This window comes from Thunnus maccoyii, chromosome 14, assembly GCF_910596095.1.
Source record: "Thunnus maccoyii chromosome 14, fThuMac1.1, whole genome shotgun sequence".
Taxonomy (NCBI): Eukaryota; Metazoa; Chordata; class Actinopteri; order Scombriformes; family Scombridae; genus Thunnus; species Thunnus maccoyii.
Window position 1 is genome coordinate 3,893,857 of NC_056546.1, and position 21,800 is coordinate 3,915,656.

The 21,800-nt window shown below is 38.4% G+C and overlaps 1 protein-coding gene across 3 annotated transcripts in view; it reads left to right on the top strand.

The window, feature by feature from the left end:
* The window catches only part of atrnl1a (attractin-like 1a), a 320,080-nt gene that overhangs the window by 67,639 nt on the left and 230,641 nt on the right, over positions 1-21,800 (top strand). For 2 of the 3 annotated variants that reach the window (XM_042432657.1, XM_042432658.1), the window contains 7 exons: positions 5,511-5,595; positions 7,593-7,804; positions 10,373-10,491; positions 10,951-11,067; positions 12,575-12,707; positions 18,131-18,318; positions 21,455-21,668. In XM_042432657.1, coding sequence (XP_042288591.1) covers positions 5,511-5,595; positions 7,593-7,804; positions 10,373-10,491; positions 10,951-11,067; positions 12,575-12,707; positions 18,131-18,318; positions 21,455-21,668 — 1,068 coding nt within the window. The remainder of the gene's footprint in view (positions 1-5,510; positions 5,596-7,592; positions 7,805-10,372; positions 10,492-10,950; positions 11,068-12,574; positions 12,708-18,130; positions 18,319-21,454; positions 21,669-21,800) is intronic. The other variant, XM_042432659.1, reaches the window with a different exon arrangement.

Here is a 21,800-nt window from a genome sequence, read left to right on the forward strand (position 1 = left end):
AAATGGGTTTTAGTTGTCACATATAGCAGCAGCAGGAGCTACATCTGAGGCACACCTGGAGCTCCTGCAGAGGTGCCAACTTGATACAGGGTCTTATAGGTTATATTAAAGTAGAGCTGACAAAACATCAGTGCAAGATCTAGAAATAGAATCCACATGGAAATCAAATCCCCAGACCAGCTAATGTTAATAGCAGCTGTCTAGCAAACCGCTGTTATAATTAATGGTATCTGCTCTATAGCGAAGTCACGACAAGAAACCACAAAACTACGGGAGAGAGAAGCTGACGGGTTAGTATCATTCATTAATGGGACATGAATGCGCACAGATGGAGAGGGAGAGGAGGAGGGAGAAGCTCACTGTATCAAAGGAAGTCCCCTGCCGGTCTAGGCCTATAGCAGCATAACTACAGCCCTAACTATAAGCTTTATCAAAAAAGGAAAGTTTTAAGCCTATTCTTAAACATAGAGAGAGTGTCTGCCTCCCAGACACAAACTGGAAGATGGTTCCACAGGAGAGGAGCCTGATAGCTGAAGGCTCTGCCCTCCATTTTACTTTTGGAGATTCTAGGAACTACGGATGCACCAATTTGATACTGATATCGGATATCAGGTCTGATCTCGACTCAAATACCTGGATCGGGTATCGGTGACAATGTGGCCGATCTTGGGCGATCTATTATCTAGAAAGGAAGACACATCGGTGTGCCCGTGGTGCCATCAGATGCTTTTCTCCCACCAGAGCCGGGTCTCTGCTGTTGTTTCAGCATTGTGAAGCACAAGGCTTAATAGCCTGTACAGAGTGTACACTAACTTATTACACTATGAAGTTGTTTTGGACGTAATCTTGAGTAAATAGCAGCTGTTCCTGAGGAGCCCGTGTAGCCTCAATAAGACCGGCTACTGTAGCTAATCTTGCTAAGTGAAAACCAGTCGCGTGTGGCCCAAAATGTAACAGCAAAACACCTCCGCTAATTAAATCCAATACAACATAGAACTTAACAAAATCCCCCAACTATCTACTTTAAAACTGCAGTGGTTATGTCAAAGCAAGTGTCTAATAAAAGTTTTCATTTGATTATTTAGCAATCACTTGCAGTTAGCATTAGCTCTGCTCCTCAGGCTCACTTTGGGCGCTTTCCCCTCTGGGATTACTTTCCTCTTTCGGTCATGTCGCCGTCACTCCGGCACTGCTGAGCCTTCTGCTAAAAAATATAAGGTTGAGGCATTACTGTCAGTTACCTTAGAAAGTTGGATTTTATCAAGTTTCTGTTTCAATCAATATATCTGGATCGCAGTCCAAGACCAATGTTGTTGAATCGTTGCAGCTAAATGTCAGCAACCCAAACCCCAGCTGTATATTTGCTATCTTGAGTGCAGTGTTCTAGTGGGGTAATAGGGTACTATGAGCTCTTTAAGATATCATGGTGCCTGACCATGAAGGGCTTTGTAGGTGAGGGGAAGGATTTTAAATTCTATTCTGGATTTTACAGGGAACCAATGCAAAGCTAAAATGGGAGAAATATGATATCTTTTCCTAGTTTTTGTCAGTACACAGTGGGGAGTCTTTTTAGGGAAGCCTGATAATAAGGAATTGCAATACTCCAGCCTAGAAGTAACTCATGTATGGACTAGTTTTTCTGTACCTGTTCAGACAGGATGTGCCTGATTTTTGCAATATTACATGGGTGAAAAAAGGCAGTCCTTGAAATTAGTTTTATGTGGAAGTTAAAGGACATATCCTGATCAAAGACAACTCCCAGATTCCTTACGGTGGTGCTGGAGGCCAGGGTAATGCCATCCAGAGTAGCTATATCATTAGATAATGTGTTTCTAAAGTGTTTAGGGCCAAGCCTGATAACCTCGGTTTTGCCTAAGTTTAATAACAGAAAATTGCAGGTCATCCAGGTCTTTATGTCCTTAAGGCATGCTTGGAGTTAAGTTAACTGGATTGGATTCATTTGGCTTCATAGATAAATATAATTGGGTGTCATCTGCATAACAATGGAAGTTTATGGAGTATTTCCTAATAATACTGGCTAAAGGAAACATATAGTATAAGATGAACAGTATTGGTCCAAGTACAGAACCTTGTGGAACTCCATGTCTAACTTTTGTGTGCATGGAGGATTCGTCATTAACATGTACAAAGTGAAATCAGTCTGATAAATAGGACTTAAACCAGCTTAATGCAGTTCCTTTAATGCCAATTAAATGTTCCAGTCTCTGTAATAGGATGTGATGGTCAGTGGTGTCAAATGCAGCACTAAGATTTAACAGGACAAGTACAGAGAGAAGGTCCTCCGTCCATGCAGTTAGGAGATCCTTTCAAGGTGTGATTTGTGACAAAATGAGAGAGCATTTTTTAAACATTTGCAATGGCATGTAGTCCAGTAATAGGAATTCAAAAGTTATTAAACAATGGTACGATAAAAGAGGATTCTGTGGAAAGACTTTTAAATGTTCAGTTTTGATGCCCTATGTCAGAACAAGGTCGTGGGTATGGTTAAGACAGCGAGTTGGTTTATCTACACTCTGAGAGAAGCCAATTGAGTCAAATAATGAGATAAACACAGTGCTAAGGCTATCATTATTGATATCCACATGAATATAAAGTCACCTACTATAATTACTTTATCTGTACTAAGGACTAAGTTTGATAAAAACTCTTAGAATTCAGATAAATATTCAGAGTACAGGCCAGGAGGAAGGTATAATATAATAAATAGAACTTGCCATAAAGCTTTCCAGGTTGGGTGAGAGAGACTAAGAACAAGGCTTACGAATGAGTTATAATTAAGTTTTGGTCTAGGGTTGATTAATAGGCTAGAGTTGAAAATGGCTGCAATTCCACCTCCTTGGCTGGTTTTTAGATTTCTAGATATGAGAGCAGCTCCATCCAACACGGGTTGTATGCCGTCTCTCCTAATCAGAACAGTTCTTTCCCAGAAAGTCTGCCAATTATCTACAAAGCCCATGTCATCAAATTTTAATGGTCATATTTGTGCTCTCACAGAAGTTTTTAAAGGTTAGTGAAAGATTGTTGTCTTGGTTTCATACAGAAAAAGTCCACACTGACTCAGAGGACGACACACAGTGTGTTTTCTGAAAGCTGCACAATTATTATTAATATTGTGTTCTACTTTTGGCCTCTGGGTCTTGCACATGTCCTGTATGAATGACTATAAATTATAATTATCTGTAAAATGTGATTATATTATTATCTTTTAGTTAAGAGAAATTTAAACCCTGAGTTTAACAATACCACAACTTTAAGATTGGAGACAGAAATAAAATAAATAAATGAAAAAAGACTGTGACATTTCAACTTGTCACCTAGAAATTACATTTAGTTTACAACCGACCAGCTGGATTATGATTGTTATAAACATAATTAACGTATCTGTCAAGCCATAACATGTTGCACTAATTAGTTTTCCTACAATAGTCATAACAAATAAAATCATTCTTTTATGGATATATTTAGGCTCTCACAGAAGTTTTTAAAGGTTAGTGAAAGATTGTTGTCTTAGCTTCATACATAAAATATCCACAATGACTTGGAGGACGACACACAGCATATTTTCTTTATTAACGCTTAACCGACACATCCATCTTTCCCCAATCTACCACATTTACCACAACCATATGCAGGAGTCAGGAGGTGAACCTCAGTCTCTCTAGCATGAAGGTCAGACATGTCACTATCCATCACCCCGACCCCCCACACTTTTAAGGGCAACGTACATTGGAAGCAGATGACACATGTCAAAACACCCATGCCCATTGTTTTCTCTCTGTGATATGTGTCATCGCAGGTTGACGTGCATCAGTTCACAGCTTCTTTTTCTCTCTGTATGTCGTCTCCAGTGTGCAACGAGCGTCACTAAAAATAAAGGGCACATCGCTTCATGCATCGGCACTGATTATTGACTTCAATCTTGCGTAGTTACTTCCAGTGTGAGGCTACTGGGCTACATTACATCTCCAACCTAATAAACCTGATTATAATGTCATTTCATTTTTAAGCTTATGGTTGGGGCAAATGTCCTACCAAAGGAGCCTGGATTCGTATAGGCAGCCTGAGATTAAGTGAAACCCTACTTGTCTACAATCTCACCAGGTTTCAGCTCTGCTCCATGGTATCAGCGTCACTTTTGTTGGCTTGTTAATATGACTGACCTTTAACCCCTGCTGGTGATGAGCTCATTGTTCTAGGTGCTGATTAGAACGACCCCCCACCCCCATCCTCTCACCGTGTCCTCTGCCGCACCCCCTCGCTCTTAAACAAGCGCTCCCAATTAGCACAACGCTTAACGAGGTCGTTAGCAACCTGGCGTCCCAAACTCTACTCGCTCTCCGCTTACGTTCGGGGAAGGCTCATCTGGTTAAATGGCACATTTACACTAACGCATACACAAACTCACACATACACACACCAATACGCAGAGTCATTTCCATATTAATATAATGGGAGCACGTAGGGGTCATTAAAACATCAGAGAACTGTAAAATCTAAATAGTAAAATACACAGAGCTGATAGCTCCAATGATAGCTTGAGAGAAACAGAGAGAGAGAGAGAGAGAGAGGGAGAGGTACTTTATGATGATATTTGGCGGTGTGAAGTGTTTTATGAAGTCATCTCCCAGATTATCTTCCCTATCTTCTCCATATCACCAAAATTTGATGTGAAAAGGTTAGGATAACGAGTTCTTATTCTCCGTGATGAAATAATGGGAAGGGGTTGAACTGTGGGTCACCGTCGTCTGTTCGTTCTTCTCACATTCAATAACTTGAGTACTGCTTATTCCAAAATGATGGAATGATGTCTCTCATCACTTTATTCTGATTTATAACTGCATGCCAAGATCAAAATTACAATATTTGTATACTTTTGGTCTGGGAAAAAACATTATATTTTAGACTATCGTCAGAACTTTGTGGCAACAGTTTGGGGAAAAGCACTTTCCTGTTTCAATATGACAGTGCACTCATGCACAACACCAGGTCCATAAAAAAAAAAAAAAAAAAAAAATGGTTTCCCCAATTTGTTGTGGAAGAAGTTGACTGGCCTGCACAGAGCCATAATCTCAACCCTGTCCAACACCTTTCGGATTAACTGGAATGTCGATTATCTTCTAACATCAGTTTCGGAAATCATTAAGGCTCTTGTGGCTGAATGGGAGCAAATCCTCTGCAGCCGGGTTCCAACATCTTGTGGAAAGCCTCAAACCAGCAGAGTGGAGGCTGTTGCAGATTGGATGAAATGCTGTGACATTTTTGTACAATAGAATAGGACTCAATAGACACATCATGGACTCATCTCTGCCTTATCTGTTATTGTCTTATATTGGAAAACCTTGGAGTTATTATCACTTACTGAGAGAGAGAGGCTGCATCCAATCCTCTCTTCTGTTTTTTTAATTTATTTCTTGCACAAACACTTACACAATCATAGAAAGCAACAATATTGTCTCAAGGATTGTGTATTTGTGTGTGTTTGTCCTCAGCTTGTGATGAGTGGACTGTCCTTCCTAGACCAGGGCTGCACCGAGACGTCAACCGCTTTGGACACTCTGCCGTGGTTAGCAACGGGTGAGTTCATCCTCTCCACACTACACTTCATCATGGCCAGAATCCATCTTTGTGAAAAACCTCTCCCTCTTCATAGAATATCCGGGTACAGCAGCACGCTTGAATCTGCCAGAGATTTATAGTCTTGCTTAAGGACACTTCAGCAGTGTACTACTCCAACACTGACACTGAGCTACCTTTCTGCTCAAATACATTTATGTAAATAAAACCTAGCGATGCATGATGCATTTTTTTCCTTGGTAGATTTTTACATTTCCTTGATGTCTTCCTGCAGTGTCCTCTAAGTTTTCTGAGTCTCCCTTTTTTCCTCTACATTTCCCTTCACAACAAACCGGGATATGGTTTTGTTGTGTAGATAGTTTATGGATTGATGTCTTTATCTCAATGTTATATTTGGTTTCAGTTTACACTTCTCTTGTCACTTCCCCCCGTCTGCTGGCTTCTCTGATGCTCTTTGCTTAGAAACTTTTCCTTCTTCCACCTCACCTTCTGTCTATATGTGGATGTTTCTCCTGCTTCACTCTCTCAGAAACTTTCTTTACACCTTCTATGTATAGTTACAGTGTATATGCATAATATGTACCTTTGTAGACCACTATATACCACCTCCAGAAGACCTGAAAATCTGAGTGTGGTTTTTGAATCGCTGTATTTTCTGCCCTGGACATAGGCCATTCACACTGCCTTATAATAAAAAAAAGGGAAGAAAACAGCTGTTGTTGATGCACCATGGATTCCCAAACCAATGTTCTATTGCAATAATTGAATTTTTTCTTAACCTTATGAAAAAGTGACCAACTATAGATGACCTGATGTCACATAGTGATGCTACAATGGAGTTTGATTGCAGATTTTTTTTTCTTCAAACATATTTGGTAGCAGCAGCAGCAGCAGCAGCAAGAGTAGAGGATGTTTTGCACCAACAGTTAGCGATCAAACGGGAAGAGGATTATTTTCACCAAAAATAGCTTATCTGGCTCAGTTTTCCTTTGTTAGGAACAGTCATGATCTGCTATCACTATTATTATCAGCAGCTGTAATAGACAAAATAAACTTGATGAGAAATGTTTTTATTCCACTGACTGTTATTGGTTTTGTATGCATGTGATTTTGCTTTGTTCTCATATTTTGTAACACAAGTATTTTGAAAAAGAGTCAGTTAATATTTATAATATTTATGTGTCCAAACTTTTGACTGGTACTGTATATTTTATAAGAAATCTTGTGTTGGTTATTCCCACCAAAATAGCCTAAATTAAAGATAAATAAATGAATAGATGAATGTTCTTAACGGGGAACTCACAACTGAATACAGCAGATCCCCTCCTGCTCTCCAAATGATTTGTATAGTATTTTTCTCAGGGTGTTTATTATTCATAACTGCACAGGCCAGAGTGGATTATCCTGCTTATACCACTGCTACTTACCAGTGATCAATATAAATATTAATGTTTATTTAACTCTTTAAATAGAGAATTTGTGTCGGCGTTATGTTATTAGATTACAGCATGCATGTATATGAATAGAATTTACATCCTATGTTCATTCATAGTTGTTTTAATTCCCACAGCCATTGTATAGTAACAGATGATAGACAGAATTAATCAAAATGTAAATGACAACACTTACTCAATCTTTAAAAGTTTGCTGCAAGAGTTCCATCACGATACGGAGTGACTTATGGCTGAACTGAGAAATAATGGTTTGACCCTTTAACACCATTTACCCACGAAAAAGTCAGCTTTGAGCACAGAAATGTCAGCTTTGAACTTCCAAAGGCCAGCTTCAAACCCTCGTTTTTTTTTTCCCAAGCAAAGTTCAGGTTTATATTTGAAAGGTTATCCTGCTTTCTTAACACTTCTTCATCTGTCTGGATATCTGCAGGCACTTCTTGTATCTGTAAGTCTAGTAAATATCTAACTTTTGCTGTGTCTCATCCGTCCACAGGTCTCTGCTGCCTCTGTGATTCTATTTAATGCTTTCTATATCTTCTTCAGCTCCATGTACGTCTTTGGAGGCTTTTCGGGTCTCCTTCTGAACGATGTGCTGGCCTACACTCCTCCGTCCTGCAAGGCCTTCTCTGACCCAGATCTGTGTGCTGCTTCTGGGCCAGGCCTCCGCTGCCACTGGGTGAAAAGTGGATGTGTCTCCTGGCTGCCAAAAGCACCCGACCAAACTTTCCCTGCTCCTTTTTGCCCTCCATCGCCTGGTATGTTACACTGAGTCCTTCACTATGTCTTCTGCTTACTTTCTTTCTCCTGTCCTAAATATTTTCACTGACATGTCAACATATTTTCCTTGAAATGCACAGCACAATCACGCAAAAGTGTCGGTCCCAGAAGGCCAATTTTTTCATAAGAATAATAATTATTCCAAAGGATCTGGCTTCTGAAGTTTGTTTGCATACCATAATTATGGGAACAGGAGGTCAATCCTCCAACAATTACCTCATTTTAAAGTAATTAGGATCGGTCCACACTCTCCCTCCTCCTCCTCCTCCTCCTCCTCTGTGTGTGTCTCTGCCAGATGTAGACGCAGTAGCTTTTCCAGATTTTCAGCTTCAGGCCGCTCACTGTAGGTTTAAAAAGAAAGTAATCATGATAGTGCTTATACTGTCAGTTTTAAGCAGAACAAGAGTACAGATGGATTGAATGCCTCAGCGGAACAACGGTTTTACATGTTTGACTACAAATACTTTTTTTATGTACTGTTCTAAGCATCCATTCATTTACATTCATTTATGTGCGATACTTGAAACTTTCTCGGGTTGTGTAACTAATCGTTGTGAACACCAAGGCTACATTTTTTCAGTTACATTATGACTGTGAGATATTAAAGGGTTAAAATGTATCATTTACGGAGGCACAAATGAAGTATTTGTCAAGAGTCTGTTGGTTGATTTTCATGCTAAATACATGGAAACCAATGGCTGACTGGAACAGTAGAAAAATAAATTCAAAACTGTATGAAATGGTTGGTAAATTGCTGTCAAAACTGTAAAATATAGAGTATCTGAGGATAAGGAGTTTCTAAATGTTTACAGTAATACAGATGTGATCCTTTAGTGGTATTAGAAGCATGAAGGATTTGATGGATTAACATCCCAGATCAGTGTTGATCCTGTGCTATAATCTCACACGTATGTTTATTCTACAAAAGACAGGATAGCATGTATAAATAGCCAGAGTGAAATAAAGCTGCATAACAAGAATGTTCTCTCTGCATGTATATATACCTGTAAATTACAACCAAACATAGTTAGTTTACACTTCATGAAGCATTACTTGCTCGCACATGGCCGCCACATGACTCATTTTCCTGACATTATACCAGATATTTTGAAAAAAACAAAAAAAGCCCGATGAGCATCCAACGCTGCTCATGATTTTCAGACTGATTCCAACAGACTTTTTCTCACCTTTGCTAATCTGGAAAATGAAACACTCATTAGATTAGTTTAGAAGTCACCTGTTTGAAACCAACAGCCGATTATGATTCGTGGCAATTGAGCTGAAATCCCAGCAGATGAATAAATATTTTCAAAAACAGCAGGAAGAGCTAAACTTTCCTGAAAGGTAGGCATTTACTTGTCAAAGAGAGTTTACTATGACATCTGCAAACTGACAAGCATTAAATGTGAACAAGTGAAAGGGATCACACGCAGTATTCACTAACAACTTAACATCTGCTACTGATACTATATATAAATATAGGACAGAAAATCAAATTCCATTAATTTCCTTGTCAGAAACTCATTATTATTCCTGTAGCTAACACTGTCCTGTTGTTATCAAGTAAAACAACCCTCGCATGTAATCGGTCTATACTTAAACATTACTGAAGGAGTTGCAAATTAATATTAATAAAACTGTAACGTTCACAGACATGCTCCTTGCACTCACTTAACATGTTTTTCTTCCTATCTTGCTGTCATTACTTTGTATTATTATACAAATATGTCACATACAGACCACAGCAAAACTATACTCAGATGTGTTAAAGGACAAGGCTGGAAATGTTCTATATTTATTTTATTGTCAACAAATCTCATGTGCAGCGATTTGTTGACGATAAAGCAATAAATTGATCTACTCACAAGTACTATATGTGTATCCAAAGCCTGATATATCTTATTAATTTGTGTCGTAAAAACATGTTAATGAGCCACACCGTTGCACTGGGTGACGTGTTCCTTCACCACAAAGATTATGGTCACGGTAGTTGTCTAGAAACGGCCCCAAAGTCTAATAGTAGCGATCATGTTTTCAGCCTCTGGAGAGTAGTTCTGTGTAAAGCAGATGCTCATGTTGCTGTGCTACATATCACAACCTCTTCGCTTTCTTAAAGAACTTCAGTACAAAGTCAAGAGGTTGTCATATGTAGCAGAACAAGCTAGCAAAGAACTTTATAGACAGAACTGTGTTCCTGCACATGCTCAGTGGTGTCTGCCTTACACAGAACTACGCTGTTATTAGTCTTTGGAGCCGTTTCTAAACAAACTAACGTGACCAAACTCTTTAAGGAACGTCCAGTGCAACAGTGTGGCTCACTGACATGTTTTTTGTCATTTTTGGACAACAACAGAGGTCTACGGCACCGAGGAATAAGATATATCAGGCTTTGGATACACACAAAATACTTGTTAGTAGATCGATTCATTGTTGGTTAGGTTCTGCACATGAGATTTGTTGACAATAAGAAAAATATAAAAAATTGCAAGCCTTATCATTAAAGTTTTCCTTGCATGTGTGTTCATGTGTGTTTCTCCCTCCTCCAGACAGTACAGACGAGCAGTGTTTCAGGTTCTCAGACTGTGCGAGCTGCACCGCCAACACTCGGGGCTGTCAGTGGTGCGAGGACCGAAAGTGTATCTCCACTTCCAGTAACTGCACGGTGGTGAGTCTTCACCTGTCAGCGATAAAACAAGTTATCAAAAAAAACCCCAAAAAAACCCCATAAGCAGCTCTTTAGAGTCTCTGATGTTCATGATATGCTGCGATATGTAGATCTGCAGTATCAGTATCTTATTTCAAGCAGATGAAAAATTCAAAACTCAAAAGATAAAATATTTAAGATTTGATTTAAGGTATGTGTGATTTATATTAAAAACTGTTGCTTAGTGAGTTTTTTATTCTTCTTTTGCTCATTGTGTTCTCTCTCTGTCTCTTTCTCTGTTTTTACTCCCGACCCCGCTTTCTCTGTCTTTCTTTGTTTGTATGTGTGTCTGCATGTTGCTTTTGTCTGTCTGTTTGCTTGGCTGGGTTTCAATATGAATCTTTGAATGAATATAAATCTGTGTGTGTGTGTGTGTGTGTGTGTGTGTGTGTGTGTGTGTGTGTGTGTGTGTGTGTGTAGCTGACTCTGGAGCTAGCCCAGCAGCATGGCGGCGCTCTGTCTCTGTCTCCCCCTCCATCCATGTTGTCTGAACATCAGCTGAGCTTGTGGAAGCACGGAGCCAGAAGGAGGGGACATGTGTGTATTATTTGACACTTGACACTTCTTGTTAGGCTGCAGGTCAGCTCGCATCAGGCAGAGGTCAGACTTTAGAGCAGTCCGGTAGGTTATATGGAAATTGGGGTGATTCTGAATCGAAATTCAAAGAAAATTAGGTCCTGTCTCCTCTTGTTACCACCTTTTCTTGACCTCAATTGAAAATAGAATTGGAAAAAGAAAACCACAGTGTAAGGAGAGCCTGTTTGAACCGTGATTAAGTGATGTAGAAATGTATTCTTCAATAATCAAACACAACACATCAATGATAAGTAAAATAGATCATCAGAAAATCATCAAGACATGACAAAAGATCTTTGTCCTGGGCAGCTAAAGATCTATTATGCAAGTATTCAAATGAATATCTTTATAAAACTACAAAGCCTTCTGAGAGTGTTCACCTCTCAATTTGTTAAAATATATGATTTGAATTATTTAAAAATATTTTTATTTAAATTTAAGTCATTTGCAACATGTGCAAAGTTTTTCTGTTCATTAAAGTAAGTGCAGTAGTTCTTGAGAAAATGGCAAAAATTTTAAATTGTTCAAAAACGCTTCAATGTCGTGAACCTTATATTATGAGAAATTGATCCCAATCTGCATTCAAAACCAGTGACTTGTTCCTTAGACCGTTACTTATCATCCCCCCCAAATTTTATTGCAATCATATTTTTTTTTGATATCCTTCTATTCACAAAGAAACAGTCGGAGAAAATAAAGGAACAAATAGATCAGGCACCAAATGAAAAAAGCACAAAATAATACAATCATACACACAAAAACAAACATTCAAGGTCAAACTTATAATATGTATTAAATCAATTTAGCTTTTAAAACCATAGAGGTCATTAGAATCTTTCTAGATTACATTTTAGGGTTTCTATCTGAAGACGTAACATCTTTTTCATCCTCTCACAGCTGATCTGTCTGTGTATTTTAGGCCTAAAGAGATTAGAAAAAGGAAGGAAGCACTGGAGCTTCTTATAATATATACATCATGAGACCAGTTCTGTTAATGACTGGCACACTCTATTATTGACACATTACCTACACATTATAGTGAGTTCATTTTGTTAACAACCTTCCTAATCAAAAAAAAAAAAGACTTTGTTTTAGTAATTTCCTGTCTGATTCCTTCTGCTGATAAGAAGCAGCGAGTTTCTCACGTTTCCTCTCAGGCTTTGAATAAATTTATAAAATTGAACGTTTGTCATTCTGTAGCGTGAGTGAAATCCACAAAGCATAAAGAATAAACACAACTTCAATAAAAATAGTCCACGTCAGCATAATGTGTTCGTCGTATAGATTTTCACTCTGCATGTTGTGTTCGGCTGTTTGATTCGCTCAACCGTTACGCTTTCATTCATCTCCAGCTTTTGTTGCACATCGCATTGATTTCTCCAAGTTTATTGCATTTACTGTAGAAGAAGAACTCCGATGATTATGTTTAACCGGACTGGTATTATTTTCTCTTTGTGTGTGCTTGAAGTCGGTGAGGGACTCGTCCAGGTGTAAACGCAGGGAGGAGCAGGAGTGCTTCAGACTGGCCAACTGCAGGAGCTGCTCCCTCAATGTCAACTGTCAGTGGGAGACGCAACAGCAGGAGTGTCAAGCACTGCCTGGTGAGGAAACACACACACACACACACGTTCGTTCACATCAGAACAAGCACAGACATGGTACAATAGATGATCTGGTGGAGTAGTATGGCTGAAAGGCAGGTATATACAGTATATACTGGAGAGATAAGTGAATTGGAAGCACGTATGAAGGTCAGGTGATGAGCAAAAGTGGGAACAACTGCTGGACAAAAGAAGGATTGGTGTTTGAAATATCAGTACACGAAAAAAAATGCAATAGTTGACCGTTGCCATGTTAATACTAGAACCAGACTACACAATAACAGCCCAATAACAACCCACTTTAACAGACTTGTGGCCTCGACAATGACAATTAGATTTTGGCACCTCAATTTACAGGCTGCATCTGGGATGGCACACAAGGACCTGATAGGAGAAATATCACGTTAGAACTTTTTCCTTTTATCACCAAATTTGACCTGATCACCTGAAATAATGACAATCCTTACCTAAGCGTTGTATTCAGAGGAAACCTTTGTTGTTGTTTTTTCTTCAATATCTGTCTTACTTTTGAATTTTGGGCCATTATGGTTCATCAGTTAAGATAATATGAAACTCACTGATTCTCTACACAGTCCCATAGTCTAATTATATTATCTATAGTATTAATTCAAAAAGTGAAAACAAAGGTAAAGTATATAATTTAAATAGCTTGTTGTAAACTTTCCAATGCAACAAAGAATTGTGTGTGATTTTTCCCCAGTTTATCAAATCTTGATTACAATACAAACCATAATTATTGTTTGTGTTTTGTTAAAATAGAAGTCAAAGTTAGTGTAAATGAATATGCCACAAGAAAAGACATGATGCAAAGTGTTTAATGTCAGTCAGAAGTGATGAACGGTTTTATCATAATGCTCATATGTCAATTAAACCAAATAATTCAAGTCTCAATTGCAGGAATCTTAGAAAGTGTTTTCCTTCATAGTTGTTGCAGGTAAAATCTGGTCATCTGACTTTAAGGAATTCATTACAAACTTGAATCATGCTCACAGATAAAACAGCATTTATTTAAGGATATTTCCAGAGGACACGACTCAAACAAAATGCATGCAGCTCATTTTTTTCCCAAGAAAATCCTAACAGAACTACTGAGGAAACTTTTTTTTTTTACAACTTGGCACTGGTGAATTGGTTTCTAATCCGCTTCCTCGGGCAGGTTGAGGTGTTGTGCAGCTAAATTAAAACACCTTGAGGATCTACATATGCATAAAACAAGTCTTGCATAAAAGACATACAAATGCACACATACATGGTTTCACAAAAGCAGCATGGATCAGTTTGACATCGGAGTGGATGCAGATAATTGATACATTATTAAGAGTCTGGCAGCGCTGTGTTTCCCTGCTTCACTGTCTCTGTATTAAACATAATTTGATCAAATTATTTTCAAAAAGCTGTTGAAGGAATGCTGTAATATGTTTACACACACACACACACATTGGGAGTATTTGCATGTTCCAACACTAACAGGCTGCATTTCCTTAGTGGTCTTCACAAATAAACACCCTCATACATCCATGCAGGCACGCACACAGACAGGATTAGCATACATTCTGAAACACACACATTTAGAAATACGCTCTCCACTCAGTTGCAAAAAGGAAGTAGGCCAATTAGAAATGTTTACTGGATGTTCTGAATATGGATCCGTGGCTGACTAACAAACGAGTCCTACAAAGTCCTCCATGCTCCGCTCCACGCTGTGGGGGCCTTTAGCTAGAGCTGCTCTCGGTTTGACTCTGGCGCTAGCATGACTAAGGGCGAAGGAAATACCCTTGCTATTTGAATCCACAGCTGATCCTGTTCGATGCTACACTATGTGGTGTTGTGCTGGAGGCATGCTAGCTAGCTGCTTAGAACTGGCAAGTTTGCAATAGCTCAAAGAAGAGGTTGTTACTGTGTTTGCCCTTTTTTCTCTTGTCCATATCAAGGCCCCGTAGACTCAGATCCTGTTTGGTTGTTAAACTCTGAATCGACTCTGTTGTTGAGCTGAGGTGAGGTAGGTGAGGTAGAAGTTATAGTTTTGTTGATTTTCAGGGCTAAAGACTGGGCTAAACTATACATTGAAAGTATAACTTTTCAAACTGAATTAACTGTATTGATCCCAGGAGGGAAATTTAGCATTACAGCAGCACATGAAGAAACCAGAGAGGTAAATGGGAAACTCGATTAATCAATTAGTTGCAAACTTAATTGCCATCTATTTTTATAATTGTTTTCACTCATTCTTTAAGAAAAAAACTTCCAAATTCTCTGATTCCAGCTTCTTAAATGTGAATATTTTCTGGTTTCTGTAGTCCTCTCTGACAGTAAACTGAATAACTTTGGACACAACCAGACATTTGAGGACGTCATCTTGGGCTCTGGGGAACAGTGAACGACATTATTCATCATGTACTGTATATACAGACAACAACAAAGATCAAAGTTAGAATACAGTATATTAACCCAACCGCTAATTACTACCTAAAAAAATTGTTGACCAAATTTAGCCCAATTATGAATCTACAGGGGGTTTTAGGTTGTCCCACTTGTACTTTTGTGTTTTGTAGGGTTGCTCCCAAGTGCTGCAATGAGTCCTGCAGACTGTATGACTTTTACAGATTCTACATTGGTGTATCTTCCATCAGTATGGGTTGAAACAAAGAGACAAACATCAATTTAACATTTTACATTTTTGAGATTTCTGTTAACCATTGAGCACATAACTTGCATACTCTACTCCGACTGGCCAGTTAGTTTCTGACTTTGCTGCCATACTGGTGCAAAACATAGTAGTGTAAGCAACATGGGTGTGTGACCCCCATCTCTCTCTTCCTCTACCTTTTCTTAACCCTGAACTACCAGCTGCCTGAATACTGCCACCTAGTTGTGACTGAATATCAACTAAACATTGCAAACACTGTAAACTCTAAAAAATATGTGAAAAATATGACAGTTTTACTCTTACAGTAGTGGCAGTGGCACCATAGTAGTACAACCTTGCTTGGCATTATATTTAAGTTTGCAATATGTCTCATTAAAACTGTGTAATACATTGACATACACACACAGGCTGGCAAGATTTATCAGATTCATGCTGCCTTGTCTGTGAATTGTTTTTCTTAGTCAAGTCTCTGGAGCTTGTTTGAGTTATATCATAGATAATTGGGAACCCAGAGAATGCAAAAATCGTTTTTTTTTTACTTCATTGTGTTTCAAGCTACTTTATGTCATCCACCCTGCATCAAATGACATTTGCATACTGTTAAAAACTTCTAAACTTTCCCACATCACCGTGAGTTTTGGTGGCCAGTGACAGCGTGCTGCTGGTGGTGCAGTTCAAAATGATCCTGTCTCTTCTCCAGTCTTTGAGTCCATAATGGTGAACGAGAGATATGGGGACGCTATTTAAGATGGATCCTTTCAATGGGTCAGTACCACTGGAAATGATATTAGTAAGTCTTTGTGTACATGTTTCCGAATCCATTAGTATGACAAGACAAGAAACAAAGCTTCTATATTTTATGTGAAGAAACAGTGTGGCTGAGATGAACTACGGTAATGGAAACGAGCTCCATGTCCATGGCAGCTGTGGCCTTTTCTTTAGACACCATGTTATGACTAATTATTCTAAATGGCTTGACATGTTTATCTCTGCTTTTACACAAAGACCGTAACCTAACCTATCTATTTATTTTTGTATTCCTCAATTTTTCCCCCCCTTCATCTGTCTTTCTCATCTCATTCCATTCGATTATTGCCCATTTCTGTTGCCTGGGGAAAAAAATAAAGGAAGGCAGGTATTTTCTTTTCTGTAGCATGAAAAGGTTGGCGATGGAAGCCATTATGGGCCTGTGAATGTAATCAGTCCTGGAGTCCAAAATAAACAGCGGTGCTCAGTGGAGGAGAATGACTTTTTCTTCCCTTTCATTCTGGCTAATTGAACGGTCTCTCTACTATTATAGTCTCCCTCAAGACGCTACCAAGTGACTCTGATAAGAACAATGAGTGCATGTGTGCGTTTTTATGGATGAGTTGGTCTGCCTGTCGTACTCAGCCTTTGTTAAAGTTCACACCACGGATATATTCACTATTCTTCATCCCATGTGCAACATATTTCTAAATTCTTGTTGTAACCCTGATGATTCAGGTGAGTACAAAGCAAGAACGCTTTGCTTTGATCTGAAATAACAGCATAAATCAACAATCCAACATCCAATATGATAAATTACATATTAACTAATTAAACCAGAAACATTTCTCTTAAAGTAATTCCATCGTCTGTTGATTTGAGAAGCACCGTTGATTGTCCAAGCCGTCATATCAACTCTAAATTCCAGTGTCGTTCCCTCTTGTCCACTAGTCGCCCTCTGTGAGTTTTCCCCACCTGACTCTCCACCTGACCTATACACCTGCTCCTCATCAGTCTCAGTACCAGCCCTCTACTAGCATGTCTGCCAGATTATCCTCCTAGCTTGTTTTGACAACTAAATGCTTTCCCAGCTTTGCCTTTTATGGATTAGTTTTCTGAATTATGCCTGTACCTGTTGATGACACAAGCGTTCACCTCAACCAAGTAACACTTTTTTTTATCCTCTGCTGAATGTGCTTCAGAGTCCCTTTCCGTTATTGTTTAAATTTATTTGACAGGGACAATGCTGATTAACCAACAGAAAAAAAGTGCTGTGAAAGAGCCACGGTTAGCTTAATTTTATCTGTTGTCTCTGGCCAGACATTAAAGAAGCAACCTAAAATTAGAATAAAATGACATCTTGTATAATTTATGGTACTTTATGGTACTGTGCTTGTTTGTCCAACATTTTCTCAGTCAGTCAAATGGCAAATTAAATTTGAAACTTTATAAGCATTACAAATGTTAAATCTTAGCATGTTACTATGCTAACTATGCATCTTAACATGAGGAAATGATTAACATTACAAGTGAAATGTTAACATGCTTAAAATTCCAAGCTAATATTAACTTTAGGTATGCTTACATGATAACATGGTACACATTACACAACATTGTTTCTAAATTAGCTAGCAAGTTACCATGCTAATGTGTAGTTTGTATTAAAACTGTAGGTGTGTTAGCAACATTGCAAGCTAAATATTAACGTCACTAATGTTGTGTCTGCTAGTTATCCTGCTAATTGTGCTTGTGTGTTGTCATTCAGAATTTAGCTTAATGCTAAATAGTATTTCAATATGCTATCAGTCAGACTTAACATTTATACCCAAATATATCCAACAATAACAATGTTTCCTGGTCTCTCATGAGCATTATAAAAGTTGCTAGCCAAACTAAGACTTATACTCAAGTCTTGTTTGTGATTTTATGCTGTCTGTCGACCCAGAATGCCTGCTAAGATGAGTAATGAAGGTGTAAAAGGGATTGTTTGTGTGCCCTTTGTGTGCAGGCCAGCTGTGTGGAGAGGGCTGGCATCATGTCGGCGAGGCCTGCCTGAGGATCAACTCCAGCAGAGAGAGCTACGATAACGCCCAGCACTACTGCAAGAACCTGGGAGGAAATATTGCTTCTTTGCTCACAGACAAACAGGTCAACTTTGTTCTGGAGGAGCTACAGAAATACCAGCTGCAAGACAAGGTGGGTGGTGTAATAAACAAATTCATAAATAAAAGAAATATGACAAGACTTCTCCACTGTTGGTGTGAGGTAGCCTACTTATTATCCACTCTGGCTTCTCCGTCTTTTGAAATTCTTGTGGCATTTATGATGCACAATCCAAACTTCAAATGTGTATTAAGATCCTCCTGAATATGAACCTAAAGTAGTATGAAGGCAAACAGTGTGAATGTCATTAGGAACCCTTCCTACACAGCTCATATCACCAATACTGAATTCCTGTGGTTACTTCAAGCTGTTCACATGTGGGAAAAGTGCAGTGGATAGCTACTATAATGCTATAATTTCAAAAGTTGTGATAATTAGCAACTACAGGACATCTAAAAGTGAAAGATGTCGGTCTTGAAAATTAAACTACAGTAACTTTCATCAAAAACTGAGTAAGCCATTGAGGTGAAAACATGTTGTATACACACTAATAATACCTACATTTGGCTTGCTTATGTGACAAATCAAGTGGTGGTTCAAAGCTGAAAGCATCTTGTGTTTTATTTAAAAGGATAGGGTTTCAAGTTGAAGATTTTTAATACTCACATGTGGGTTCAAATAGTTATCGATCGCTGTAATCAGTCTTCCTGTTCATACTGGCCATGAAGTGATCCCAAGGTCACGTCCAATTATAGACAAAATCCATTAGTTTCTTAATGAAGCCTCAGCAGCAGCCTGATTAAGACAAAGCAAGAGGCTATTTTTAAAAGTTTAGTATGAAATGTGTTACTATCCATCCATCCATCCTCTGCAGCTCAGTAAGGAAACAGTCAGTGGAAACACAAAGACAGGATTTCATACTCAAATGAGTTTAACTTTGATTTAACCACACTGCCGAAGCCAAAGCTTCAGCTCATTTTTATGGGCGTTATGTCACTTATCTCTAATCGTACGTGTTAATAGGAAGTGGATGATGACCAATAACTCTTTTGATGTACAGTATATGGCTTGTGAGTACTGCATCAGTGTTAAAAAATGCCTGTATCTTATCAGGCTGGGCATAACTCAAAGTAAAGAAACAAACAAATGCAATATTTTCTTACAGCATTTGTCATTTATATGTATAAGCCATATATATATATAGATAGATAGATAGATATATTCCAATTAAATAGCTGCATCTGAATATCTGAGCTTTCAGCTGCCTTTATATTTCCTGTAGAGAACTAACACCTGGCTGATTAATATTGACAACTGATGTGCAACTTCCCAGAGTTCATTATGACATAATACACCTAGAGAAACACTGCTGCTACAACAGTGTGATTTATTATAAGAAGCCAGACATTATGTCACCTTAAGATCATAAATATAACATTATTTATTATTGGATGCCACAGAATGTGTGAAATCAAGATCATAAATATTGAGTTGTTTATACGTGAGTGTATATCAGCAACTAATCAAAGAAGTGTGTTCTGCTGTATTTGCATATGGCAACGACAACTGGTGTGATGTGAAAAATCACAATGAAGATGTGAAGACGGTTTAATAAATGTTGAGGTTTTATTATGCAACTTAAGGTAATTAGAATTTCAAAGTTCTGACGTGTTAAAAAATATTTTTGGCAGCGCGACACGTAGTTTTGATATCAGCAGGTAAAAAAAAAAAAAAGGTCATAATTATTATTTGCCGTCCATGAAGCACAAAAATCAGCTTCATCATCACATCATAGTAAACCAAGACGTCTGAGAAACAGCTGTTAATGTTTTAACACAGTTTATGTGCGATTCTTTGCTTTTCAATGAGCTATTTGTCAAACACTAGTTGAGCAGATCAATCACCCCACACACACACACACACACATATAGACTGAAATATCCACTTGTGATGTTTATGGTTGAAACGAGACTCTGACATGTTTGACCACACACACAGACAAACTTTATGATGAATGTGCAGCGTCAGGAGAAACGTGAGCAGATATTTGAACACCGGTAATTGAAAGAATGTGTGCGTCTCTTTCCTTCTCCGTCTAGTTGAGAAGCGCCTGTTTTTAAACTACCTTTTGATGCTTTTAGATGATGATGGTTCCTAATCTTTGCGATTGTCATTCCGCTCTTGAGAAGCCTGATATCCTGAAGCCTGAATTTACTCTCCTTGCAAAAATGCAATTATATCTCCTCCATCCTGAAGAGATGCTTAGTAGAAGTGCATTTGTGCATATTTGCAGCCTCTGACAGACACACACAGATATAAATACACATTTAATATAATGTTTTCTTAGTAGTTTCACAAGCTTTCGGTGATGCTTGAACCTCAAAGTTTAAGCCTTTTCATGTTTTCCTGTAATAGATCACAGCTGCGGGTGAATATATTTGATACCTAACAGGTAAAACTGTAACAGCCTTTCATAATCTTTATCGGCCCTTTTGAAACTGATTATTACTTGAAATTATTCTATTATCAAATAAGCTAAAAATGAACTGCACTTCAATCATCTGTGAGGTGTGTAGACTTTTAATAATGTTTCTTGTTGCTGTGAATCTAAAGAGTTTCTGCTTTTACAACTATTACGGTAATTTGGAGAAAGTTTGATTTAGGATCCAGTTTCATGTAAAACACAACATTATGTTCTGGCTAAACTTTGTAGTTAATAGCCTTCTGATGTTTTACTGTGTGGACGCAGCTCACACACTTTGTGTTATTGTTCCCATCGCTGTGTGTGCAGGACACATTTCTAAATAATTAGGGCTCGTTTTTCTTGTTTTTGTTGTCAGAAATGAATTGGAATTACTGTGAATATAAAAGAACAATATGAATATAATCACAAATGCAAAACTATGGGTTATAGAAATACAATTTGCAGCTAAAAAACACTTGATTACCCTTTTTAATATCTTGCTGATCTAGCTATTTTGTGTTTTCTCATTTTTTAAATTTTGATGCTAGAAGCATATCCTGGAGTTGTTTGTATCAGCTAAACCACATTTGGTTTAGAAAGTGGTTGCTTCTCAGGTGCACTGAACTTTGGTGTTCAGTTTATTCTTAGGAATGAAAATAGTATGAATAAATCCTGTCCAAGCTTTCCTTTCATAGCAGCTCCAGACTGATAAAACAACAAACGAACAGAATTTAAATCATCCTCCGTCTCTCTCTACGCCCGCAGACGTTATCTCCGTGGGTTGGCCTGAGGAAGATCAACGTGTCGTACTGGGGCTGGGAGGACGCGTCGCCGTTCACCAACACCAGTCTGCGCTGGTTACCCGGAGAGCCCAGCGACTCGGGCTTCTGCGCCTACCTGGAGCGAGCGCAGGTGGCCGGACTTAAAGCAAACCCCTGCACCGCTACCACAGACGGCCTGATCTGTGAAAAACCTGCCGGTGAGAAAGAAGAAGTGGACGAAGAAAAGGGACAATGTAGTTGAAGAAATATTTTAGAGCATAACAAGAGTAGCAGTAATTTGGTTATTCAAATTTCTTAAATACACAAATATTTTCTATGCTGTTAATATG